At 50.0% G+C, this 22,013-nt stretch overlaps 1 protein-coding gene across 3 annotated transcripts; it reads left to right on the forward strand.

The window, feature by feature from the left end:
• Positions 1–468: 468 nt before the first annotated feature.
• On the forward strand, positions 469–5,177 carry C14H11orf86 (chromosome 14 C11orf86 homolog). Of its 3 annotated transcripts, none has more exons than XR_016018496.1 (2): positions 469–641; positions 4,357–5,177. XR_016018496.1 is itself a non-coding variant. In XM_019737628.3 (2 exons), the coding sequence occupies exons 1-2, from the start codon at positions 3,513–3,515 to the stop codon at positions 4,444–4,446; spliced, it is 363 nt and encodes a 120-aa protein (XP_019593187.1). In that variant the 5' UTR covers positions 3,447–3,512; the 3' UTR covers positions 4,447–5,177. The 3 variants fall into 3 exon arrangements, 2 of the variants coding, with proteins under 2 accessions (XP_019593187.1, XP_019593188.1); XM_019737628.3 differs by lacking the exon at positions 469–641 and adding an exon at positions 3,447–3,782 and having other exon boundaries at positions 4,354–5,177; XM_019737629.3 differs by lacking the exon at positions 469–641 and adding an exon at positions 3,447–3,782.
• Positions 5,178–22,013: the final 16,836 nt, after the last annotated feature.

Genomic DNA, 22,013 nt, shown 5'->3' on the forward strand with positions numbered 1-22,013 from the left:
GGACATCACTTCTGCAATTAAGTTCCCCAAAGACTGTGGCTTCTGTCTACCTGCCTGCCATCTCCTGCCCTCTCACTTGCTGGCTCTGAGTCAAGCCAATTGCCATGTAGTGAGCTGTTCCTGAGAGAGGCCCACGTGGCAACAGTCAACAACCCACAAGAAACAGAGGCCCTCAGTGCAACAACCTGCAAGGAACCGAGTCCTGCCAACAACTGTTGGAGTGACCTTGGAGGCAGATCCACCCCCAATTGAACCTTGAGATGACTGCAGCCCCTTGACTGGAGTCTGCAGGGTCCCTGAGCCAGAGGCCCAGCTAAGTCATGCCTGGATTCCTGACCTGGAAACTGTGAGGTCATACTCCTGTGAGTATTGCTTTAAGCAACTAAATTGTGGGGTAAGTTGTTGCGCAACAATAGACATAGTCTCCAATATTTAAGACTAAGTACTTTCTGTCATGTCCTGGGGACACAGAGATGAAAAAACGTGTGCTGGCCTTCAGGGGACACCCAGTGTGTAACTGCTGCTACCGTGTACTTTGGGTGGGCTGGAGAAGGAAGAGAAGGAACTGCCTCCCTAACCTGGGCTGACAAGTCTGTCAGGCAGGCTTCCAGGGGAGATGTCAGGAAGCTGGATCTGGAAAGGTGAGTGAGAGCTTGCCTGGTGAGGAAGGTAGGGAGGCAGTGGGGAGGGGAGAAAGAGAACACGGATTTGGAAATTTGTAAAATTACACACTTGGCAAGAGGGTATTCGGCAGCTACATGCTTGACCCAAGAGCGAGTGAGTCACCCCAAGGCGGTTCAGAAGTAGGGGAGTGAGCAAGCTCCTCCGGGCTCTGACTTTGGTGAGAGCAGGGATTTGAGTTGATTGTCCTGGGGTAAGAACATTGAAGATTGTGTAATGGTTTTGTTGCTTTATAAGCAGGGTCAGGGTTGGCCTGCGGGTTAGCCTTTAGACGTGTCAGAGTTGGAATGAAGAGGCCTGGGCACGGATCACAGCCACCTTTGGGACAGGCTGGGGCAGACGACTAGGGCCCTTTTCTCCATTCTCCCCTTGACGCTAGCCCTGCCTCATCTCCTCTGGCTACGAGGAGCTGAGCTGGTGACTAGTAAGAGCCTCTGCACCCAAGAAAGGCCTAGAAACAGAGAGAGGAAAGAGAGCAAGGCCAGGCCCAGGGAGAAGCTGGGACGAGCCAAGAGTTGCAGCCAGGACTTCCCGGACCCCAGACAGCGGTGCCCTGTGCAGCAGCCCAAACACAGAGGAGGCAGAACACCTGGTCCTGACTCTGCCACCAACACAACAGGAGAACAATAGTTGAAGCATGGGCTTTAAAACCAGGTAGACTGGGGCGGGAGTCCCAGCTCTGTCACTTACCGGGCACGGTCTCTGGCCAGGTGCTTAATTTCTCTGAGCCTCAGTTTCCTGATCTATAAAAGAAGGATAACAATGCTCATCTCGTAAGACTATCATGAGATTTAAATGCAATACATCGAGGAACCAAAAAATATGCTCAGAAAATAGCAGTTAAAACAAAAAGATGTTTGAGGTCCTTTTCAGCCATCAGATTCTGTCATTCTGAGCATCTGCTGGTCCAGCCCAAGTGCCTTTCTCTTGCCCATCTTGGGAGAAAGAACTGCTGCTGGTAGTCTTGCTTTTACAGGCATCTGCAGTCATGATTTCATTTCATTTTCATAACAACCCATTTTACAGATGACAACACTGACTGAAAGGGGAAGGGATTTGCCCGAGATAATGAACACCATCAACTCACTTTTTGAGCACCTGCTATGTCTCAGGCCCTGTGCTGGCACGGCATATCACATCCAGTCCTATGTGCAATGGTGGGGCAAAGGTGTCATGGCCACCATATGGAGAAGAGAAGGTATCTTCAGACCAAAAGTCAAAGGAGGCAACTCCATAGACTATAACAGAATTTATTATAGGGTAATCTAGTTACGGGAAGATTGGGCCGGAGCCAACAGCCAGCCCAGCAGTTCTGTGCAAATTATTCTCCGCTGAGGACTTCTGTTGTTGTCCTGTTTTTATAATATAACTCAGTACTATTCATTGACAAGACAGAGACAAAGAATGCAGAGGCACCAGGGGCCATACCACCTGGTGGTAGATACTGTCACCAGTTTGATATTCATCCTGGCCATTACGTACAAAAGTATTATTTATGGATACATTTTAGGGAACATGGATCATTATTAATTAGAAGTCTTTGATCTGCTTGCTAAGGACAGTGAGGTTGGTCGAAGGTCACAGTAAGAAAGGACACAAAGATGGAGTCGGTTTTGGTTCACATCTACATCTATACATCCTCACAATTCCGAGTTCTCATTCCCACTACAAAAGAGGAAATCCAGGGGCGGCCAGATGGCTAGAGCGCAAGCTCTCAACAAGGTTGCCGGTTAAGTCCCGCATGGGATGGTGGGCTGCACCCCCTGCAACTAAGACTGAAAACGGCAACTAGACTTGGAGCTGAGCTGCGCCCTCCACAACTAGATTGAAGAACAACGACTTGGAGCTGATGGGCCCTGGAGAAACACACTGTTCCCCAATATTCCCCAATTTAAAAAAATTTTAAATATATATATATATATGTATGTGTATATATATATATATATATATATATATATATATATATATGTATGTATATATATGTATATATATTTATATACACAAAGAGGAAATGGAGAAAATGCACCCAAGGTCACACAGCTGCAGTGATGGAACCACCATTTACCCAGAGGTGGTTGGCCCTTAGAACCTGAGCTCTTAACCCTGTTCTGTGTTGCAAAATTAGGGACAAAAATTAGGGGCCTGGAAAAAATCCAAGCCTCCTGACTCCCAGCCTAGAGCTGTCTTGTTTCTTTCTTTTCTAAAAAATTCCAATTATAGCAAAATATACCAAAACATAAAATTTACCATCTTAGCCATTTGTACAATTCAGTAGCATTACATCCATTCGCATTGGTGTGCAACCAAGCTCCAGAACTTTTTCATCTTGCAAAACAGAGGCTCTATAGCCATTAAACACCCACCTCCCCATTCCCCACAACTCCTGTCAACCACCATGCCGCTAGCTGTCTCTGTGAATTTGACTAGCCTAGGTTGGAGCTATCCTGTTTCTTAAAGCTTGTCTCTGTTTTGCTGCTGAGCCATCTATTCTCAGTGTGCACAGAACGAGTTTAGAGAGCCAGGGCTGCAGGAGTTCAGAGGAGGCCAGGCTCTTCAGGGATGGGGTGGTCAGGGAATGCTTCCTGGGGAGGGTGGGGGGAGGTGGGGGAAGAGGCCTGCACCCTTTGCCCTAGAAGGTGGAGAGATGGTGGTGAGGGTGACTCAGGGATGCTTGGCCTCTGTGGCCTGCCCTTTGGTTTATGGTGGCCACCTCAGCACCAACCTTTGTCCCCAAGTGGCTCCTGTCAGATGGGTGGAGGCAGCAGTCCACCTCAGAGGCCAGTGACTTTCCAAAGGCCTGGAGCAGTCCTGCGCCTGCAGCCACGAGAACCATGGGGACAGGGCCCCGCAGCCAGTCCTTGCGAGGACCACGGCCCTCCTATGGCAAGCTCCAGGAGCCCTGGGGGAAGCCTCTGGAGGGCCGACTGCGCCGGTCACTGAGCCTCAGACAGGGGCGTGAGAAGTCCAGGTCCTCAGATAGAGGCCCAGAAGGGCTGGACTTCCCTGATCTGGAGCGGCAGCCAGGGGAAGTGGGGGACGTGGAGCAGCTGATCCAGGCTCAGCAAGGAGGCAGCCGGCGGTGGCTGAGGCAATATCAACAGGTTTGACTGATGGATGGATGAAGGCTACAAGGGGATGGTGGAAACTCCAAGGAGAGGGACCCAGGGCAGCAAAGGCTCGGAGGTAGAAACGCCTGGGGCTAAGGACCAAGGAGACAACAGAGCTGTCTGGAGATGAGGCTGGAGAGACAGATATCCAGGAACCATATTTCAGAGGGCCCTGAAGGCATTTGGGATTCATCCCATAGGCACAGAGGAGTCATGGGAGGTTTTAGAACAGGCGGGTATTACGATCATAGATGTTTTAAGATGATTAACCTGGCAGTGTGTAGGAGGGGTGGGTTTTGTTGGAGGCAAGGCGATCAGCCAGTACAATTTCTCCTGAGTTACAGCTTGTGTTCCCCTTCCCCAGGGATCCCGCCCCTCTTGTTGGGAGCTGCGGGCTCCTGGCCCCTGCCTCCTTCCTCTAGGAGAAAGGGACCCTAGTGAGCCACGCTTCTGTCTCTGGGGTCTACCACCACCTGGTGGCTGTAGGGTGGAACAACACCTGAAGCCCAGCTGTTAAGGGGGTGGGCGGATCTGGTTCCTGATCTCCCCCTCCTCTGTCTTCCAGCAGATGAGGAGAAGGTGGGAGAGCTTTGTTGCCAGCTTACCCAGCGTGACCCTGAGCCGGCCAGCCTCGCCACAGCCGTCTCTGAGCACCTAAGGATGCTGAAAGCAGTGGTGGCCTCTGCCGTACCCAGATGAGACAGCCATGTCTGATGACCTACCTCTTCGAGGGCCTTCTGGACTGTGGATGGAGTGGCCTCCTGTATGTGGATGGCTCCAGCATTCCTTATATACCCCCCTGAGGCCTCTGCTACTACCTCACTCGAGGGCCCTGTGATTACCCCTTCGCTCCAGTCCTCCACTCCAAGACACACTCGCAGCAAAGACCCCAACATGACTGAGAAGGGGGCTCAGCTCTGCCTCGTGGTGGATTCTGCCCTCTGGGCATGGGGGTCCCCCTTAGAAGCCTGCCCAGAAGCGAGGGTGTGGAAGCCGTAAAAGTCCTGGGCGGAGCTCTGTGACGCCTTTGGCTGAGAGTTTCTCACATGCCTGGTTGACAGGCCATGCCCCACCCGCCCTTCCTTCCAGCCTGCGGCTAGTTGTGGGCAGGGCCTGGGCCTCCCTTCCAGCTGGTGAGCCCCCAGAGGCCAAGCACTGAGTCTGGGTGGTTCTTAGTGCCAGCACTCTGTGGCCGAAAGGCTAAGGCCCAGATAGTGTGGCTTCCATCCTTATAGGACCCAATGAAGAAAGCAGGGAAAGCCTTTCCTTCCCATGTGACAGAGGGGGAAACTGAGGCCCGGGGGGGAAGGGATTATTATCGTTGGCCTCTCTCGCCCCACCCAGTTTCCAACATGGGTTGAACATGGGAATAAACGTTGCTGAGCTGAAGCAAGAGATTTGCCTAGTGACTAACTTGCCTCCAGGCCTCTCCCAACCTCTGTGGGGTAGGCAGGGCCCAGAACTTCTCAGAAGGGTGGGGCAGAGCACCAGGGGCAGGTCCCCCACCCGGATCTCTAGGAGGCTGGGTCTTTCCTGCCACTTCTCTTGACCTCATTCCCCAGAGGAATTGCCACCTCACCCCGTCTCACCCCAGCCAGCTTTGGAGGACCTGCCTGTCACCAGTGTTCTGCCCCGTGGGGCAGGATTCACTCTGAGGCTCAGAGAGGGTAAGGGGCTCACACAGAGGGGAGGGCTAACCCCAAAGAGCCAGAGCTCCGTGAGGGACCCTGGCACTTCGTGGGGGCTCCCAGGGGCTCTCCTGGTTCAAGCAGACCCAAGGTCAAAGGTGAGGGTCAGCTGCAAGCATCTTGGCACAGTGTCTGTTCTGGGTGATGGGGGGACCTGAGGGTCCAATGGACAGAAGGGAAGTTCCCTGTTTCCCCAGAGCCCAGAACCCTGGCAGGGCCATTAAAGAACAAGACGGGTCCTGGGAACATTTTATCCCAGACAGCCACTGGGATCAGAGACTGCGACACTGGCTTGGAACCTGGATTGTGGGAGCTGACCAAGAAGCTTCAAGCCCGATTAGTCACAAACTTTAGATGTCCCCTGCACAGCCCCTTCCTACAGTTGGTCCTGGGGTACTTCTGGGGAACTGTAGGACTCCAGGGAAGGTACATGGAGTCCTCAGCTCTGATAAACCCTCTCACTGTCCAGAGGAGGAAACCGAGGCCTAGAATGGGGCAGGAGGCGTCATCATCCTCCAGGTCTCTGCCCTCGAGGTTCATCCTGGTTTCTTCATCCCCAGGGATTCTCCCGCCCAACTCTCTGCTGTTCTCTTACCTGTCATACTCTGTGATCAGTTTGTCCAGTTATGAGGTTTTGTCATCCACAACAGAGAAAGTTCCACGGGGACCTGGCTTGCTCACCACTGGGACCCCAGTGTCCCATTCAGGGCCTGGCACATAGTAAGTATTCCATAGGTGGTGGCTGAGAGACTGAGGGCCTGGCCCAAGGTCACCCACTGGGTTGGTGGCTAGTCTGGTTCTGAAGCGCACCTGTCTGGGGGACTCCCACTCAGACAGAGCAATTCTAGCCCAGCCTCATCAACAACCCCATCACCAGGGAACACATCTCCAGGGCCCCTGGAAGAGGCTCCCACCAAAACTCACAGAGACTCTGGTAGGTAGTTTACGAAGTAGGCCGCAACCATCCCTCCCGCGGTACAGGCCCTCTTTGCTACACCTCCCATCAAGATGTGGAGTCTACTTTCCCTCCCCTGGAATCTGGGTGGGCCCTGAGACCTGCTCTGACCAATAGAATGCAGTGGAAATAATATTCTGGGACTTCCGGGCCTAGGTCTTAAGAGGCATTGCAGCCGTTGTTTCTGCCCTCTTAGGAGCCAGCTGCCATAGAAAGAAGTCCAGGCAATCCTGCTAGTGGGTTAAAAGGTGGCCCCCAAACAGATGTGCCCATGTTCTAATCTCAAGCACCTGTGAATTTTACCTTATTTGGAAAACAAGTCTTTGTATATGTAGTTACAAAGGTTCTTGAGAGATGAGATCAGCTTGGATTATGGAGGGCGGGGGGGTGGGGGGAAGGGCCTGAGTCCATTGACAAGTAACCTTATTAGAAAAAACACACAAAGGAAAGGACCCAGAAGAGAAGGCCATGTGAGACTGGAGTGATATGGCCACAAGCCCAGGAAGCCAAGGATTGCCAACAGCTCCCAGACGACGGAAGAGGCAGGAACGAGTCTCTCCTAGAACCTCCAAAGGGAGCGTGGGCCTGCGACACCTTGATTTCAGACTTCTGGCCTCCAAAACTGTGAGAGAATAAGTTTCTGTTGCTGTAAGCCACCACGTTTGGGGAAGTGTTACAGCAACCCCAGGAAATTCATCCAGTGTATTTATGTGGTTCTCCCTGACAGAGTGTAGCCAGGTGTTCACCAAACCTGGATGTCCCAGTGAGACAGCATTTCCCAAACTTCCTTGCAGGCAAGTGTGGTCATATGGCCAATCTCTCACCAGCAGAATGTGGTGAGCGGGAGTGGCAGGGACACCTCTCCGGACCTAGCCATGAAACCTCCCTGCCCAACGTTTCCTCCTGGGCCAGGCCGGTGCAAAGAGTCCAAGGGGACCCCATCTAAGGCTAAGGGATGGCAGTGACACTGAAGCAGAGCCCCCTGCCATGCATTTGGATTGTGATATGAGTGCAAAATAGACATTGTGTTAAGCCACTGGTGTGGGGTTGCTCCAGCCACAGGCCTATCCCAGCTCATTCAATGTTGGCAATGTGTGGTTGCCTCGGGAGACTGCAAACTCTGAAAGGGCATCACAATCTTCTTTTTGCTCACTGCCAACAGCTCGCCTTGAATAGGGTCTGCCTCATTGCAGGTGCTCAGGAAATAGTCGTTGAATTACTGAATGCACTGAAGTCAAGACTTAGAGGATGAGTGGGAGTTAGCCAGGCCAAGGGAGGGGAAAAGTCTCTCAGGTGGAGGGAGCAGCCTGGGCAAAGGTCTTGAGACCAGGGAGAACCTGGCACATTGGGGAGGTATGTGCCATTTCAATGGCCTAGGACACAGCAGATGACCGTGGCTTAGGCTCCAGACATATTTGTTGTGCATGGTGCTGCCCTCCACACCTCCCTGCCTCCCCAGACATGTGCTCTTCAGCCCTTGTGTGTCCTGGTTTCATTTGCATGTGAAGACTTCGCTCTCAGGGGATGGGAGGGCCACTGGAAAGAACACTGGGCCTCAGGCCAGGCTCTGTGACTGCCACCCACACACTCCTACCCTTGGGGCCTCATTTTCCTCATCCATCAAACAGAGAGGATAACCTTGCCTTGGCAGCTTGTGGGGTGGGCTGAGGTGACAAGAGAAGGCATGGGTACCACACCACAGCTGGAGCTGTGTTCAAACAAGGTAAGAAGGAGCAGGTGTAAGGCGACTTCTGGGTGGGCCAGCTGCTGAGTCAGCGAGCAAGCAGATCTCAGAGGACGCCGCCGACATTATGGACATGTGTGGGGGAATGTGACGCCCCAGGGAGGCCTCCCCAGTGTGGCTGGTCAACATGGCCGGTGCACAGAGGGGACCTCACCAGCGCAAAAGCCCTGGGCTCTCTGAGTTTATCCCTCCACAGGCCAGCGTCTGCCCTAAGGTCACAAAGAGACATCCTTGCTGAGTCTGTTTCATGCTGCTTTGTTCTATTTTGGTTGCCCACAGAGGGCAGAGCCTCCCAGGCCTCTCCCACACCATGGGGTCTCAGAGTCAGGAGATGGAGGAGCCTGGGACCCTTCAACCGCACCTTCCAGTTCCACTTTCTCCCCTGCCCAACATCCCTGACAAACATACCCTCTCCAACAGGTTTCTAGAACTAGGGAGCTCACTGCTTATCAAGTTCTGACCTTTCCATGTGACCTCTGCCCTCAAGGAGCTCACAGTCTTTCTGGAAAGGGAGACAGACAGACAGAAAGACAGGTGACCCGCTGCTCTGCTAAGAAGCAGAAGTAGTACACACTCACCGTGGCCATGTGGTGAGAGGGATTAAGCAGGAGGCCCTGACCAGTGTGACACTCTGAACCAGTGTGATGCTCTTGGCTGGACACCTTCCCCAGCTTCCTGTGGCCTTCAGCCACACCGGATCGGCGGGAGGAGGCCGCAAGCAGGTGGAAAAAATGTCCTGCAGAGGAAACAGGGCCACTCGGCTGCACTAATGGGGAAAGCAACGAGGCGAGCAGAGAACATTGCATCCCCAAGCACCTCTCAGAGTGACGGCTGCAAATTCAGGCCAGAGGGTCCTCAGAGCCCAACAGATCAGGCCATTTATTTCACATGTGAGGAAACTGAGGCTCCCACAGCAAGCCAGAGGCAAAGCTGGGCTCTCCCCTAGAGGTTCTACCTCCCAGTCCAGAACTCTCCACCCACCCTGGGTGCCCAAAGCCTCTTTCCTCGGGAGCACCAAACTCAGTGTGTCCAGCCAGTCAGAGGGCCCAGGACAGGCCCAGGCCTGGGGGTCAAACCTGGGGCCCCAGCCCTGCAACTAACTTGCAGAGTGACCTTGGGCAAGTCATTACCCTCCTGTGGTCTTAATTTTGTCCCCTTTAAAATGGGGATTGTGGTTTTTGTGTGTTCCCTGGGCTGAAGGGCAGATGAGGTGCCAAGCCTACAAAAGCTTTGCAAACGGTGGCATGCTGTATCCTGAGAGGGGATGCCATCATGGCCCTCGTCTTTATCACCTTCATCATCAGGCTGGAGAGCAAAGTGTGTCAAACCTTTGTGGCCAAATGCCTGAGTTAGAACCCTGGCTCCACCACTTACTAGCTGTGTGACCTTGAGCAAGTCACTTAACCTCTCTGTGCCTTGCTATCCCCATCTGCTCAATAAAAATAACAGTCCCTCCTCACAGGATTGGCTCCACGTGACCCTGGGCCGTTCTCCTCTCTGAGCTTCAGCAGCCCCCTCTGGGAAATAGGGGTGTAATAGTAGCACCTGGCTGGAGGCATCTTGGCGATAAGAAAGGCCAAGCACACATGTGCTGAGCCCAGGGCCTGCCCACAGAAGCACTGCTCAGTGAGAGCTTTGGGAAGCCTGGCACTCAGAGCTCATCGTGTCCTCAGCTCACCTTGGTTGGGCTGGGCCTTGGCAGCCCAGCTGGGCCATCGGCATCAGGCTCCAAGAAAGTGGGCCAAGCCACAGACCAGGCGGCTGCCCTGGGGCCTTCTGGGAGGTGGCCTCTCCTTTCGTGCAGGATGGGCATGGGAGGAAGGCCTCTCTCCTCACCCCACCCACTGTGGGGACAGTCACGTTTCCCTCCCTGCCCCCGCCCTCCATCAGGCCACATCTCCCTTCTCTGAGATACAACACAAATAGTCAATTCAACCCTTGCTCAGCAAAGCTCTCAGAGGCCTGCTAGGGTGAGAACTCGAGAGAGGATGACGGGCACAGCCCCTCCAAAGTCCCCTGCAGTGACAGCCATGTTAATGAACCAGCACTCCAGGAGCTGGCTCAGGGGAGCACACATGCCCAGAGAAGGGCAAGGCTAGCCCTTGGATGGGGGGCATCAGAGAAGGCTTCCTGAGGGGCAGACAGCAGAGCTGAGTATGGGTCCCTCCAATGGAAGTGTTGGGGAGGGCGGGCCAGGCGGAGGGAACAGCACGTGTGAAGGCATGGAGAAGTGAAACAGCTGGAACGTTCAGAGGTCCAGGCATAACTCAGGGTTTTTTGGGGGGAAAAGTGGGGCTCAGAGAAGTGAGGACAGACAGGCGGACAAGGGACGGGGCTGACAGGATCCACGATGGCACTTCACCCGAGGACCCCCTTCTGCCTACTTTGTCCTGTACGTGGCTTCCGTTTGGCTGTTCATCTGGATCCTTTATTATATCCTTTATAATAAACCAGCAAACCTAAGTGTTTTCCTGAGTTCTAGGAACCTTTCTAGCAAATTACAGAACTTGAGAAGCGGGTCTGGGAACCCCCAGTTTATAGCTGGTCAGACAGAAGCACAGGTGACGACCTGCAGTGTATGACTGGCAGCTGTAGTGGGGACAGTCTTGTGAGACTGAGCCCTTCACCTGTGGGGCCCGTGCTAACTCTGAGGAGTTAGTGTCAGAATGGATTGTAGGACACCTAGTTGGTGTCTGGAGAGTTGGAGAATTAATATGAAGGAAAACACCACACATGTGGTGTCAGAAGCGTTGTGAGAAGAGAGAGAAACTGTTTTGTTTTTAGATGGTTATGGAAGAGAGTTCTTAGGCGATGCACACTGAAGTATTTCAGGGTGAAGGGGCTTGAAGACTGCAACCTTTCTTAAATAATTTATACATATATTTTATATTTATATTTATTATATATATTATATAAAAGAGTGTGAATAATAAAACAAATGTGAAAAGAATTGGTAAATCAAGGTGAAGGGTATATGGGAGTTCATTGTACTATCCGTGCAACTCACCATAGGTTTGAAATTTTTTTCAAAATAAAACTTTTAAAAAAGCAATGTGATAACATCACAAAAGGAGAGGCAATCAGACAGCATATGCCTTCTAATGGAAGAAACAGTACCACCTATGAAACATTCTTGCCAAAAAAAGTCGAGCCTGCATTTATCAAGTTTCTAGTTCCAACTCCCAATTCATGAAAAGCCCTGGGGAAGGAAAAATCATGTGAAAATACACCATGGGGCTGCAATCAGCAAAATCCAGGTTATGGTGATTCCTGCAGGACAAACAGCCAAGCTTTTTCTCAACAAGTAAATTGAAAAGAAGAAAAGAGATGGAGGGGAAATTCTAGAGTTAAAGAAAACTGACATGTTAACCAATTGGAATGTATTAGCCCTATTTGGATACTAACGCAAACTATTAAAAAAAATTCCTGGAAGTATCTGGAACATTGACCAGATAATATAGAACAATTTGCTTTTTAGAGGTGAAAATGATATTATAGTTATATTACTAAAAGACTCCTCATCTTTTAGATTATTCTTACCTTTTTTGGATGAAATAATACAATATCTGGGATTTGCTTTGAAGGTGAGGGAAATGGATGGAGACATTGATGAAGTAAGATCAGCCCTGAGCTGATAACTACTGAAGCTGGATGATGGAGACTGGGTGGTGGAGACCAGTTGTTGGAGGCAGTGATAGAGATTGAGTGGGGGGTGTTCTGCTTAATCGTGTATCTATTCGAAATTCTCCACAATCAAGAGTTTTTGAAAAGTAATCCTCTCCGCACGCGGTGACTGTGTGGAGGGGGCTAACATACCCGAACAGCTCTGTACCCCCCGATGTGAGGCTGGGAGTATGGGGTGCTGGTGACAGTCCTGGTAAACGACTCCCAAAGGGGCTCTGTCTGATGACAAAAACACTTGTCCAAGATGTTTGGGAAGACTTTGTTCACAATTGGTTCATAAAATGTGAAGAGTGGAAAATGTATCTAGACCAGGATGTGGCTATTAACTACTGCTGCGGCCACCACTGTAGGCGATCATGGTGCCCCACTGGGCAGGTTTCCCCTCCACCACACAGTGGACGATACATGCTGTTCCAGTGAGGACTCAGGACCCAGAACCTGACCCCAGGAGGAGCAGTAGCTCGGCAGGGTTTTTGGATGTCCAGCCGGCCCCGGCTCAGGCAGGAGGGAACACTTATCTCTGTATATTTGGAAATCCGTGGGCGTGTTTATTTGTTGGGAAGTCTGGGTCCCTTCCCCCGGGGATGCTAGAAGCCAGAGCGGCCAAAGGACACAAACTGGAGGAGGGTCAGGAGTGGGCAGTTGGGGGTGGGGCTGAGGCCAGGGCAGGAAATGATGGGTGAGAAGCAGCCGCAGACTTGGTGGGGTCAGAGGTGGCCTGGCTGTGGGAGGGCCTGGGCAGCGCCACCCACTTGCTGGGTGGACTCAGACAAGTGTCCCCTCTCTGGACCTTGGCTTCTACCTCTAAGCAGTTATGTCCAGGGCAGACAGACCCAGTAGGAATCCGACTGTGCCACGTGCTAGATCCGGTATGTCTAATCGGGAAGATTCTGCTTTCTTATCTGGAAATGGAGACAATAAGGGGATGCACATTATGGGCTGTACTGAAGAGTCAGTGAGGCGAGTGTGGAAACGCCGACCACTGGCCTATGTGCTCCAGGAGCACTCACTACAGCCAATGAAAAGAGGCTATAAACCTGACAAGCTCGCGGGGCCACACGCAGGCCTGACAAGCTCAGTGGCCGGAAGTAACCACACAGGACGGCCTGATCACAAATTCCTAACGGAGCAGGTCATGGCAGAGAGTCCAGGCCGATAGCTTCCTTAGCAAAGGTCAGGTTTTACCTTAAATGAGTCCATTGTTCTCATGCACCGAGGATTACACACCTTTGAACTGTCAGTCATTTTCTTTCCCAGATGCCTTGAAGGCACAGCCGCCGGCACCAGAGCACAAGACCCAGGAACAGCTCATTGTTACCTTGTTGCTCGCATTCCATCTCTATGTGCCGGAAATGTCACACGTTACCTATCCTGTACCCACCCATGTAAGAGAAGTATGTGCCTCTCCTGTTTTGCTTCTTACCCAATCCTAAAGATTTCCCGTTTTGCTTTCTCCTGCCTCCCTAACCTAGCACCAATGGATTTCATGTAACCCTCCTTACATTTCCCCTTTGATTCTAATGTATAAAATGAGCTGCAAAACTGCCATTCTCTGGTGCATTTACTCAGTCTGTTGACATCTTGCTTCCAGGCACGAAATTTGGCTCAAATTCTTATAAAAGTTTCCTATAGGTTTTGACATTCTTTCAACACTACGTAACCATCAGCACCATAAACCCAGTTAACAGACCAATGATGGGGGGATAAAAGCAACTCGACAGTGGAGAAGCCTGACAAATAAATATTACCTTAGTCAGGTGACCGAGGTCAACATCAACAGTGATAAATGATATGACAGAAATGACACTTTATCTCTGTGGTCTACCCCCTGTCTAATCATGAGAAAAACAGACATATCCCAACCGAGGGACATTCTCAAAATAGCTGACCGGTCCCCCTCAAAACTGCCAATGTCATAAGAAAACAAGGAAAGTATGAGAAACTGTCACAACCAAGAGAAGCCTGAGAAGACAAGGTGATTAAATGTAATGTGGGGCCTTGGATGGGATCCTGGGACAGAAAAGGACATTAGGTGGAAACTAAGGAAACCTGAATAAAGTTTGGACTTTAGTTAACAATAGTATATTACTTTTTAGTTCATTAATTGTCACTATGGTACCATATTAATATAAGATGATATTAATAAAGGAAAGTGGGTTTAGGAACTCCCTGTACTACCTTCATAATTCTTCTGTAAATCCAAAACTATTCTAAATTAAAGAGGGTATTGAAAAAAAAAAAAAGACAAGAGATGGCCTGAGAGAAAATATTTGCAACATATAAAACAAGGAAAAGAGGGGCGGCTGGATGGCTCAGTTGATTAGAGCGCGAGCTCTGAACAACATGGTTGCTGGTTCAATTCCCACATGGGATGGTGGGCTGCGCCCCCTGCAACTAAAGATTGAAAACGGCAACTGGGGTCCAGCCCGGTGGCTCAGGTGGTTGGAGCTCCGTGCTCCTAACTCCGAAGGCTGCCGGTTCGATTCCCACATGGACCAGTGGGCTCTCAACCACAAGGTTGCCGGTTCAACTCCTCGAGTCTTGCAAGGGATGGTGGACAGTGCCCCCTGCAACTAAGATTGAACACTGCACCTTGAGCAGAGCTGCCGCTGAGCTCCTGGATGGCTCAGTTGGTTGGAGCGTGTCCTCTCAACCACAAGGTTGCCAGTTCGACTCCCGCAAGGGATGGTGGGCTGTGCCCCCTGCAACTAGTAATGGCAACTGGACCTGGAGCTGAGCTGCGCCCTCCACAACTAAGACTGAAAGGACAACAACTTGACTTAGAAAAAAAAAAGTACTGTTCCCCAAAAAAGTCCTGTTCCCCCTACCCAATAAAATCTTTAAAAAAGAAAAAAAGAAAACGGCAACTGGACTTGGAGCTGACTGCACCCTGCACAACTAGATTGAAGGACAACGACTTAGAGCTGATGGGCCCTGGAGAAACACACTGTTCCGCAATATTCCCCAATAAATTTCTTTAAAAAATTAAGAAAAGAAAAAAAGGAAAACATTGGTAGCCAGAATACATAAACACTCCTATCAATGGGCAAAAGCTCCTATCAACAGGCAAAGAAAGGAAACGGGCATATTCATGGAAGAGGGAAACAAACTGGTCAATACTTACATGAAGAGATGCCCGACCACCCTGTCATCCACCCTGTCATTGGACAAATGCAAATTCAAACAACCAAGAACAATCATTTCCTCACTATCAAATTGCTGCCGCCCAGTACTGACGAGGACGTAGGGAAATAGGTAGTGTTGGCAGGAGTCTAAATTGGTACAATCTTTGAAGGAGGCAATTTGGCAATAACTTTAAAAGTGCACGTGGCCAGTGTGTTCATTGCAGCATTACTGGTAATAACAAAAATTTGAAACAGGGGGCCGGCCTGGTGGCTTAGGCGGTTAGAGCTCCATGCTCCTGACTCCGAAGGCTGCCGGTTTGATTCCCACATGGGCCAGTGGGCTCTCAACCACAAGGTTTGCCGGTTCAACTCCTCGAATCCCGCAAGGGATGGTGGGCTGCACCCCCTGCAACTAAGATTGAAACAGCACCTTGAGCTGAGCTGCTGCTTAGGTTCCGGATGGCTCAGTTGGTTGGAGCGCGTCCCCTCAACCACAAGGTTGCTGGTTCGACTCCCACAAGGGATGGTGGGCTGTGCCCTCTGCAACTAGCAACGGCAACTGGACCTGGAGCTGAGCTGTGCCCTCCACAACTAAGACTGAAAGAACAACAACTTGAAGCTGAACAGCACCCTCCACAACTGAGATTGAATAGGACAACAACTTGACTTGGAAAAAAAGTCCTGGAAGTACACACTGTTCCCCAATAAAGTCCTGTTCCCCTTCCCCAATAAAATATTTAAAAAAAAAAATCGAAACAACCCTGGTTCGTCAATAGGAGACTATGATACACCCTTGCAATGGAATACAGTTGGTCCGACATGTCCACAAGTTCCATACCCATGGATTCAGCCAAGCTTGGATCAAATATTTGAAAAAAAAGATGTTGTTGCTGACATACGATTATACTAGGTAGCTAAGCCTATGATGGTTGCATCTGTATCAAACACGTACAGACTTTTTTTCTTTGTCATTATTCCCAAAAAATACTGTGTGATGACTGTTTACATAATATTCCCATCATATTAGGTAGTATAAGTAACCTAGAGATGCTTTAAAGTTTACCAGAGGATGTGCACAGGTTATATGCAAATACTCTACACAATTTTATATAAGGGACTTGAGTATCCTTGGATCTTGGTATCGTGGGGGTCCTGGAACCAATCTACCCGTGGATACTAAGGGACAACTGTATTCTGAAATCAAGAAAAAGCATGAAATAGACCCAGAGCACAAGAAGTGCAATCACAATTCACCCTGAGTAGCACCCACATGTACTAGCCTCTCCCTAAATGTAATTTTCACAACTCTGTGAGCTCATTACTCCTGTTATTCCCATTTTACAAATGAGAAAATTGAGTCACAGAGAGGTTAAGTAATTTTTCCAAGGTCACATCCTTAGTAAATAGCAAAGTGGGAATTTGAATCCCTGCAAGCTGGCTGTAAAAGGCAAAAATAACAGCAAAATGTGTATGTACATACACAAATCTGTGTGCATATATGCATATGCAAACACATAAACAAACACCTACTAAACATGCTTACCTTTAGAGGGCAGAGTGGTGAGGGGGATGAGGCTTTCACTGGATCTGTGTAGAAGAGTGTTTTTTCGATTTTGCAGTTGTTTTTGTTTTTCTTTTCATTGCCTTCCCTCCAGCCCACTCCCCCACCCCCACCACACAACTCAATGGCTGGGGGACTAGACCGGCTTCCCCAGCACTGGCCCCTGAGAGGGTGGATTTCATGTAAGACTTTTCAAAGTCCACAACGAAAACAATAGCCTTGAACACAAGCTTCTCCTGGTAGGAGCTTTCTATTATGCGGCTTTTGGAGGGAGAGGAGGTTAGTTGAGAAATGCCGCGCTGCATTGGAGGATGTGTAGCAAGACGTTTTCAGCAACTGCCCAGGAGTGGAAGGAGGTGTGGGGGGAGGTGGGCACCATTCCAGGCATCCAGCAGGTGGGAAGAGTAGCTCTAGAGGCCCGAGAGGCGTCACAATCCCATATCCACTCCCCTCCGCCTCTCCAGACCCTGGCCTCCCAGAGAACTGGGCAGCCTGCCAACCTCCCCATCCCAGAGCGACTTAGCCATGCCTGTGGTAAAACCGGGCATGTAAGGGGCCTCTGCTACCACTTCTGCATCCTATGTTGATGGAAGAGCTTCCAAATGTTTCCTGAGCTCCCTAGGACACTAGCTCAGGTCCAGAGGGCCTGGGTCTTGGAAGGGCCTTCATGTGGCCTGTTGACCTGTTGGCACAGGTCTGGTCTGGCGCTGGTTGGCAACAGCCAGTGCTGGACAGAGGCCAATGAACTGGAGCTGAGGGTGAGCCCTCCTCAAGGGGAGGACTGGGGTTCCCATAAAAGAAGAGAGACACTGGAGAAGGAAATGGGCACTGGGTGCCCCTTTCCTGGTGCTGGAACCACACTAAACCCTCACAGCTTCCATCTGCCCTGGCAGGAGAAGGAAAGGGGCAGGGAGAGAACCTGGATCTGTGACCCATTGGTGGTTCGTGAAATTCAGTGGGTCGACGCAACAGAATAGAATCAAATAAACAGCATGGAATAGAATAGAAAATAGGAACAGAATAGAAAGTATCAGAGTGTATTACAGTAAGTATCGTTTTATGAAACTTTTGCTACCTGACTATTGATTAAATGTTGCACTGGGTTTCAAAGTGCAGAGACTTTCCTACTATTAGCCAAGGTCAACAATATGAGAAACACTTTCTTTTTTCTTCCCCTCTCTTCCACATCCCCCCCCCCCACTCTGGTTCAAGCCAGTTATTTTTCAGTCTAGTTGTGTAGGACAGCTCCCTGGCCCATGCTGGTATTATGAGCCCCCCTGGCTGAAGCAGTCGGTCGCCAGCCAGCCGCTCACAGCAGCTCACGGAAGCTCTCGCCGGCTGCCGGCCACTCACGCTGGCCTCCAGCCTCTCATGGCAGCACACAGCAGCCCATGGCAGCACAAAGCAGCCCACGGCAGCACAAAGCAGCCCACGGCAGCTCCCACCGACCTCTGGCTGCTCATGGCAGCCCAGCTCCAGGGAGAGCTGTTGTTCACAATCTTAGCTGTAGAGGGCAGGGCTCACTGGCCCATGCGGGAATCGAACCGGAAACCTAGGCATTAGTAGCGCGACATTCCAAGCACCTGAGCCACCAGGCTGACCCAAAACACTTTCTCAAATGCTGTAAAGACTAAGTGTAAATGGAAAGTGCCCAGTGCTAAATTGGCGATATTAAAGATTTTGCTGCCATTGAGCAGAATCAAGGACTAGTAAGCTGAGTTCGGTTACTACAGTGTTAGAAAAAGTTAGTTTTTCATACCAATTTTTGCATTTCAAACCTTAAACTACAGCCATTTATTTGATTTTCGCTGCCATGAGGAGATATATAACTGTAATTTAAGAAAATTAAGTGAATGTATTTCTTAAAGACTGTAATGACTGCAAATGAAAAGCAAAAAGGACTGAAGGCTATGAGGTTATCTGGGGCCTTTGGTGGCCCGAGTTTTTAAAAGCCACATGATTAAGAACCCAAAAGATTGTTCTCTCATTTGGCCTAGAAATGTCCAACTCCCTCTCTGTCCCTGCAGACATTCCTCACGGCGTATGTTCTAGGTACAGTCAGAAAGAGACGAGGGAGAAGGGGATCAAAGGATTTAAGCCTAAGCCCTGGCTTCGAAGACCATGTCCCTTATTGTGCCCATTCTGTGCTGACCCTGTCTGAGACACCAGGGTGAGCATGCTGACAAATGCCCTTGCTATCATAAAGGAGCCAGTGGGTCTGACAGGCATGAAATTGGCCATTGTGACATGAAATGGTGGGGTCTCTAATGAGTGAGACAAGACACATAGGAGGGAACTCTCATCCCTGCCTTGGGGGCAGCATGCAGGGTGAGGAGGGTCTCAGCCAGTCCTGAAGGTTTAATATGAGTTAGTCAGGTGGAGAAAGCTCCATTTAGGCAGTTGACAAAGTCCTTTGAAGGATGACTGCTCCCTGCCAGTGGAGGAGACCCATCCTCCTGGCCCATCCTCCTCCAGGCCTGAGGGGCCCTGGAGGGCTGTGTCAGACAAGATTGGAGTAAACTGGGTAAGGTAGGGTGCTGCCCAGGGGGAGGAATGAAAGGCAAGGTGAGCCATCACTGAGGAGGAAAACCAGAGGTCAACCCCAAGGGACCGTGCCACCTGGCAGAGCCAAAGGGCAGGCATGTGGCTGTGATTGGGGTGCAAGAAAAGGGGGCCAGGAACCAAGAAGTTCAGTGTTGTGGACTGAATTATATCACCCAAATTCATCTGTTGAAGCCCTAACCCCAATATGACTATATTTGTAGATGGGACCTTTGGGAGGCAATTAAGGTTAAATGAGGTCGTAAGTGTGGGGCCCTAGTCAGATAGAGCTGATGTCCTTATAAGAAGAGGGAGAGACACCAGTGAGCTCTCTCTCTCCATGAGCGCCTGGAAGAAAAAGGCCCTGGGAGGACATAGTGAGAAGGCTGCCATCTACCAGCCATGAAGAGCGGTTTCACCAGGAACCAACCCTGCCAACACCTTGATCTTGGACTTCTAACTTCCATAACTATGAGAAAGTCAATTTCTGTTGTTTAAGCCACCCAGCCTGTGATATTTTGTTATGACAGTCCAAGCAGATTGACTGTCAGGTAGGGAAGAAGAGCTCAAGCTGGGGCAAAGAGACTGGCGGGACCAGCTACATAATTTACAAGGCCATGTGCAAAATAAAAAAGCTGTACTCTATTAACAAATTATTGGGGCGGCCAGATGGCTCAGTTGGTTAGAGCGTGAGCTCTCAACAAGGTTGCCGGTTCAATTCCCACATGGGAAGGTGGCCTGGGCCTCCTGCAACTAAGATTGAAAACGGTGACTGGACTTGGAGCTGATAGGCCCTGGAGAGGCACACTGTTCCCCAATATTCCCCAATAAAATTTTTTAAAAAAGAGTAAGGATGAATAAGCTTATATTTGCTTTAAAAAATTTATTGAAAATTTCAAGACAGTAACAGCAGAGCATTCAGCCATGCCCAGGGCCCCGGGCCCATGCACAGGCTATATGCCCACGAAGCCGGCCCTGGAGAGAAGTCCGGGATGCAGGCCTTGAACTAATACAGGGGTCAGAGTCTGTCTGTACTGCAGGCTGGGATCCTTTCGTGGGCTTGCGCACAGAGACAGGCACACACAACCGATTTAGACAGCAAGCAGAAGAACGTGACTGGGGTTTAAATGGAGTTGCAGAGAAAGCGTAGTAAGCACAGGCAGAGACAGATTAATCCCGCGGGAAGAGTGAGAGTGAGGCGGCAGCAGCACCTGTTGTAGACTCAATGTGCTTTACTCCTCTCCTCATCCTCAAGGGCAGGCCTGGGCACCCACGTTTGTACCACATGACTGCACTCCTGGCCACAGGCGATTGGAGCAGGGCTAATCACCTGATCCACACCAGCTAATCAGAGCGCTCTTTCTTGAGAATGGCACAGATTGGAATTCTAGAAAATGATGTTAACTGGAAGCTGTGGGTGACCATCCTCCCCCATGAGGGGGCTGCAAGAAGAAGGAAGTCAAGCCACAAAGGGGAGCTACTTGGGCTCATAATAGTTTCTTCCTCCCTGCTGCCCTTGGGTGCCTTGAAATCCTGGATCTTTTTTATAAATCCTCCTCTTTTGTTTCAGTTAGCTTGACGGGGTTTCTGTTACTTGCTAGAGGTTGAAAAAGGCTCCACAGAGGAGGGGGATTATGAACAAGAAATAGGGAGTGGGTGGCATGGTTGGAGAGTGGAGTTCATGGTGGAGTAGAGAGAGGTAGGTCAGGGCAAAAACCTGGGGTGATGGAGAGACAGGGTAAGTCAAGTAGGAGACAGAAGGGACCACAGCAGGGCTTTAGAACTGCTGCTCTGGTGGCTGGCAGTGTGGAGGGGATGTCCCAGAGGCTCTGGGACAGGAGGCCAGGGAGACATTGTACTTTATCCCCAGAGGGAGATTAAGGAAATTCCATGCCCTGTGGGAAGGGGCCTTCCCAGGGACTGCTCCATGGCCCGTCCTCTGGTTCTGCAGGAACCCAGCAGCCACCCACCCCCGGTGTCACAGCTGTGTGGGGTGCTCTGCTGAGCACTTCCTTCACACTTCTTCAGCTTTGCTAGTTTTTATACAGAGAATTCTCGGTTCCTGAGTGGGAGGCAGTAATAAGAGGGAGTGGAAAAAGGAAGAGTATATTTCTTTATTAAAAGACTGGACTTGGATCAAAGGGTTTCTTTTCATTTCTCAGGGGGAACACTTCCTCCCTGATCCTGAGGAAGTCCCTCTTTGAGTTTTTCCTCCTTTCAGTCCTTTTACTCATCTGTTCATTCATCAATTCATTACTTGTTATTACTTGTTACTCATTTGTTTGAATTCCACCTGTCACCTACTAGTATTTGTTCTTGGCCATTTCCTTCCTTCCTTCCTTCCTTCCTTCTTTCTTTCCTTCCTTCCTTCTTTCCTTCCTTCCTTCCTTCCTTCCTTCCTTCCTTCCTTCCTTCCTTCCTCATTTAATGAAAAATCATTTGATTTATTCTCCCACCAGATAAAAGTAGAAACCACACTTAAGTACAATCAAATTGTAGGAGTATCAAATACATGAATTCCCTGATCAGGTCCCATTTATAATTTGTGATAAATCACTCTTTCTTTAAAAATAACTCTTCCTCCCACCCAGCTTTATTGAGATGTAACTGACATATAACGTTGTGTAAGTTTAAGGTGTACACATGTGGATTTGATACATTTACATATTACAAAATGATTACATAACAACATAGACTTAACTAATACTTCTATCACATTACATAATTAACATTTCTTTTTTGTGATGAGAACAGTTAAGAGCTACTCTTGTAGCAACTTTCAAGAGTGTAATACTATATTATTAGCTATAGTCACCATGTTGCACATGAAATCCCCGGCACTGATTCATCTTACAAGTGGAAATTTGTACCTTTTGACTAATATCTTCCCATTTCCCCCAGCCCCTGGCAACCGCCACTTGACTCTC

The sequence above is a fragment of the Rhinolophus sinicus genome, chromosome 14, assembly GCF_057876585.1.
Source record: "Rhinolophus sinicus isolate RSI-liver-muscle chromosome 14, RSI-T2T, whole genome shotgun sequence".
Taxonomy (NCBI): Eukaryota; Metazoa; Chordata; class Mammalia; order Chiroptera; family Rhinolophidae; genus Rhinolophus; species Rhinolophus sinicus.

Excerpts from the sequence above, each read along its gene's own strand:
- C14H11orf86 (XM_019737628.3), top strand. The coding sequence starts at position 3,513 with ATGGGGACAGGGCCCCGCAGCCAGTCCTTGCGAGGACCACGGCCCTCC. Across the intron at positions 3,783-4,353 it reads GGCTGAGGCAATATCAACAG|CAGATGAGGAGAAGGTGGGA; the intron begins GTTTGACTGATG and ends TCTGTCTTCCAG.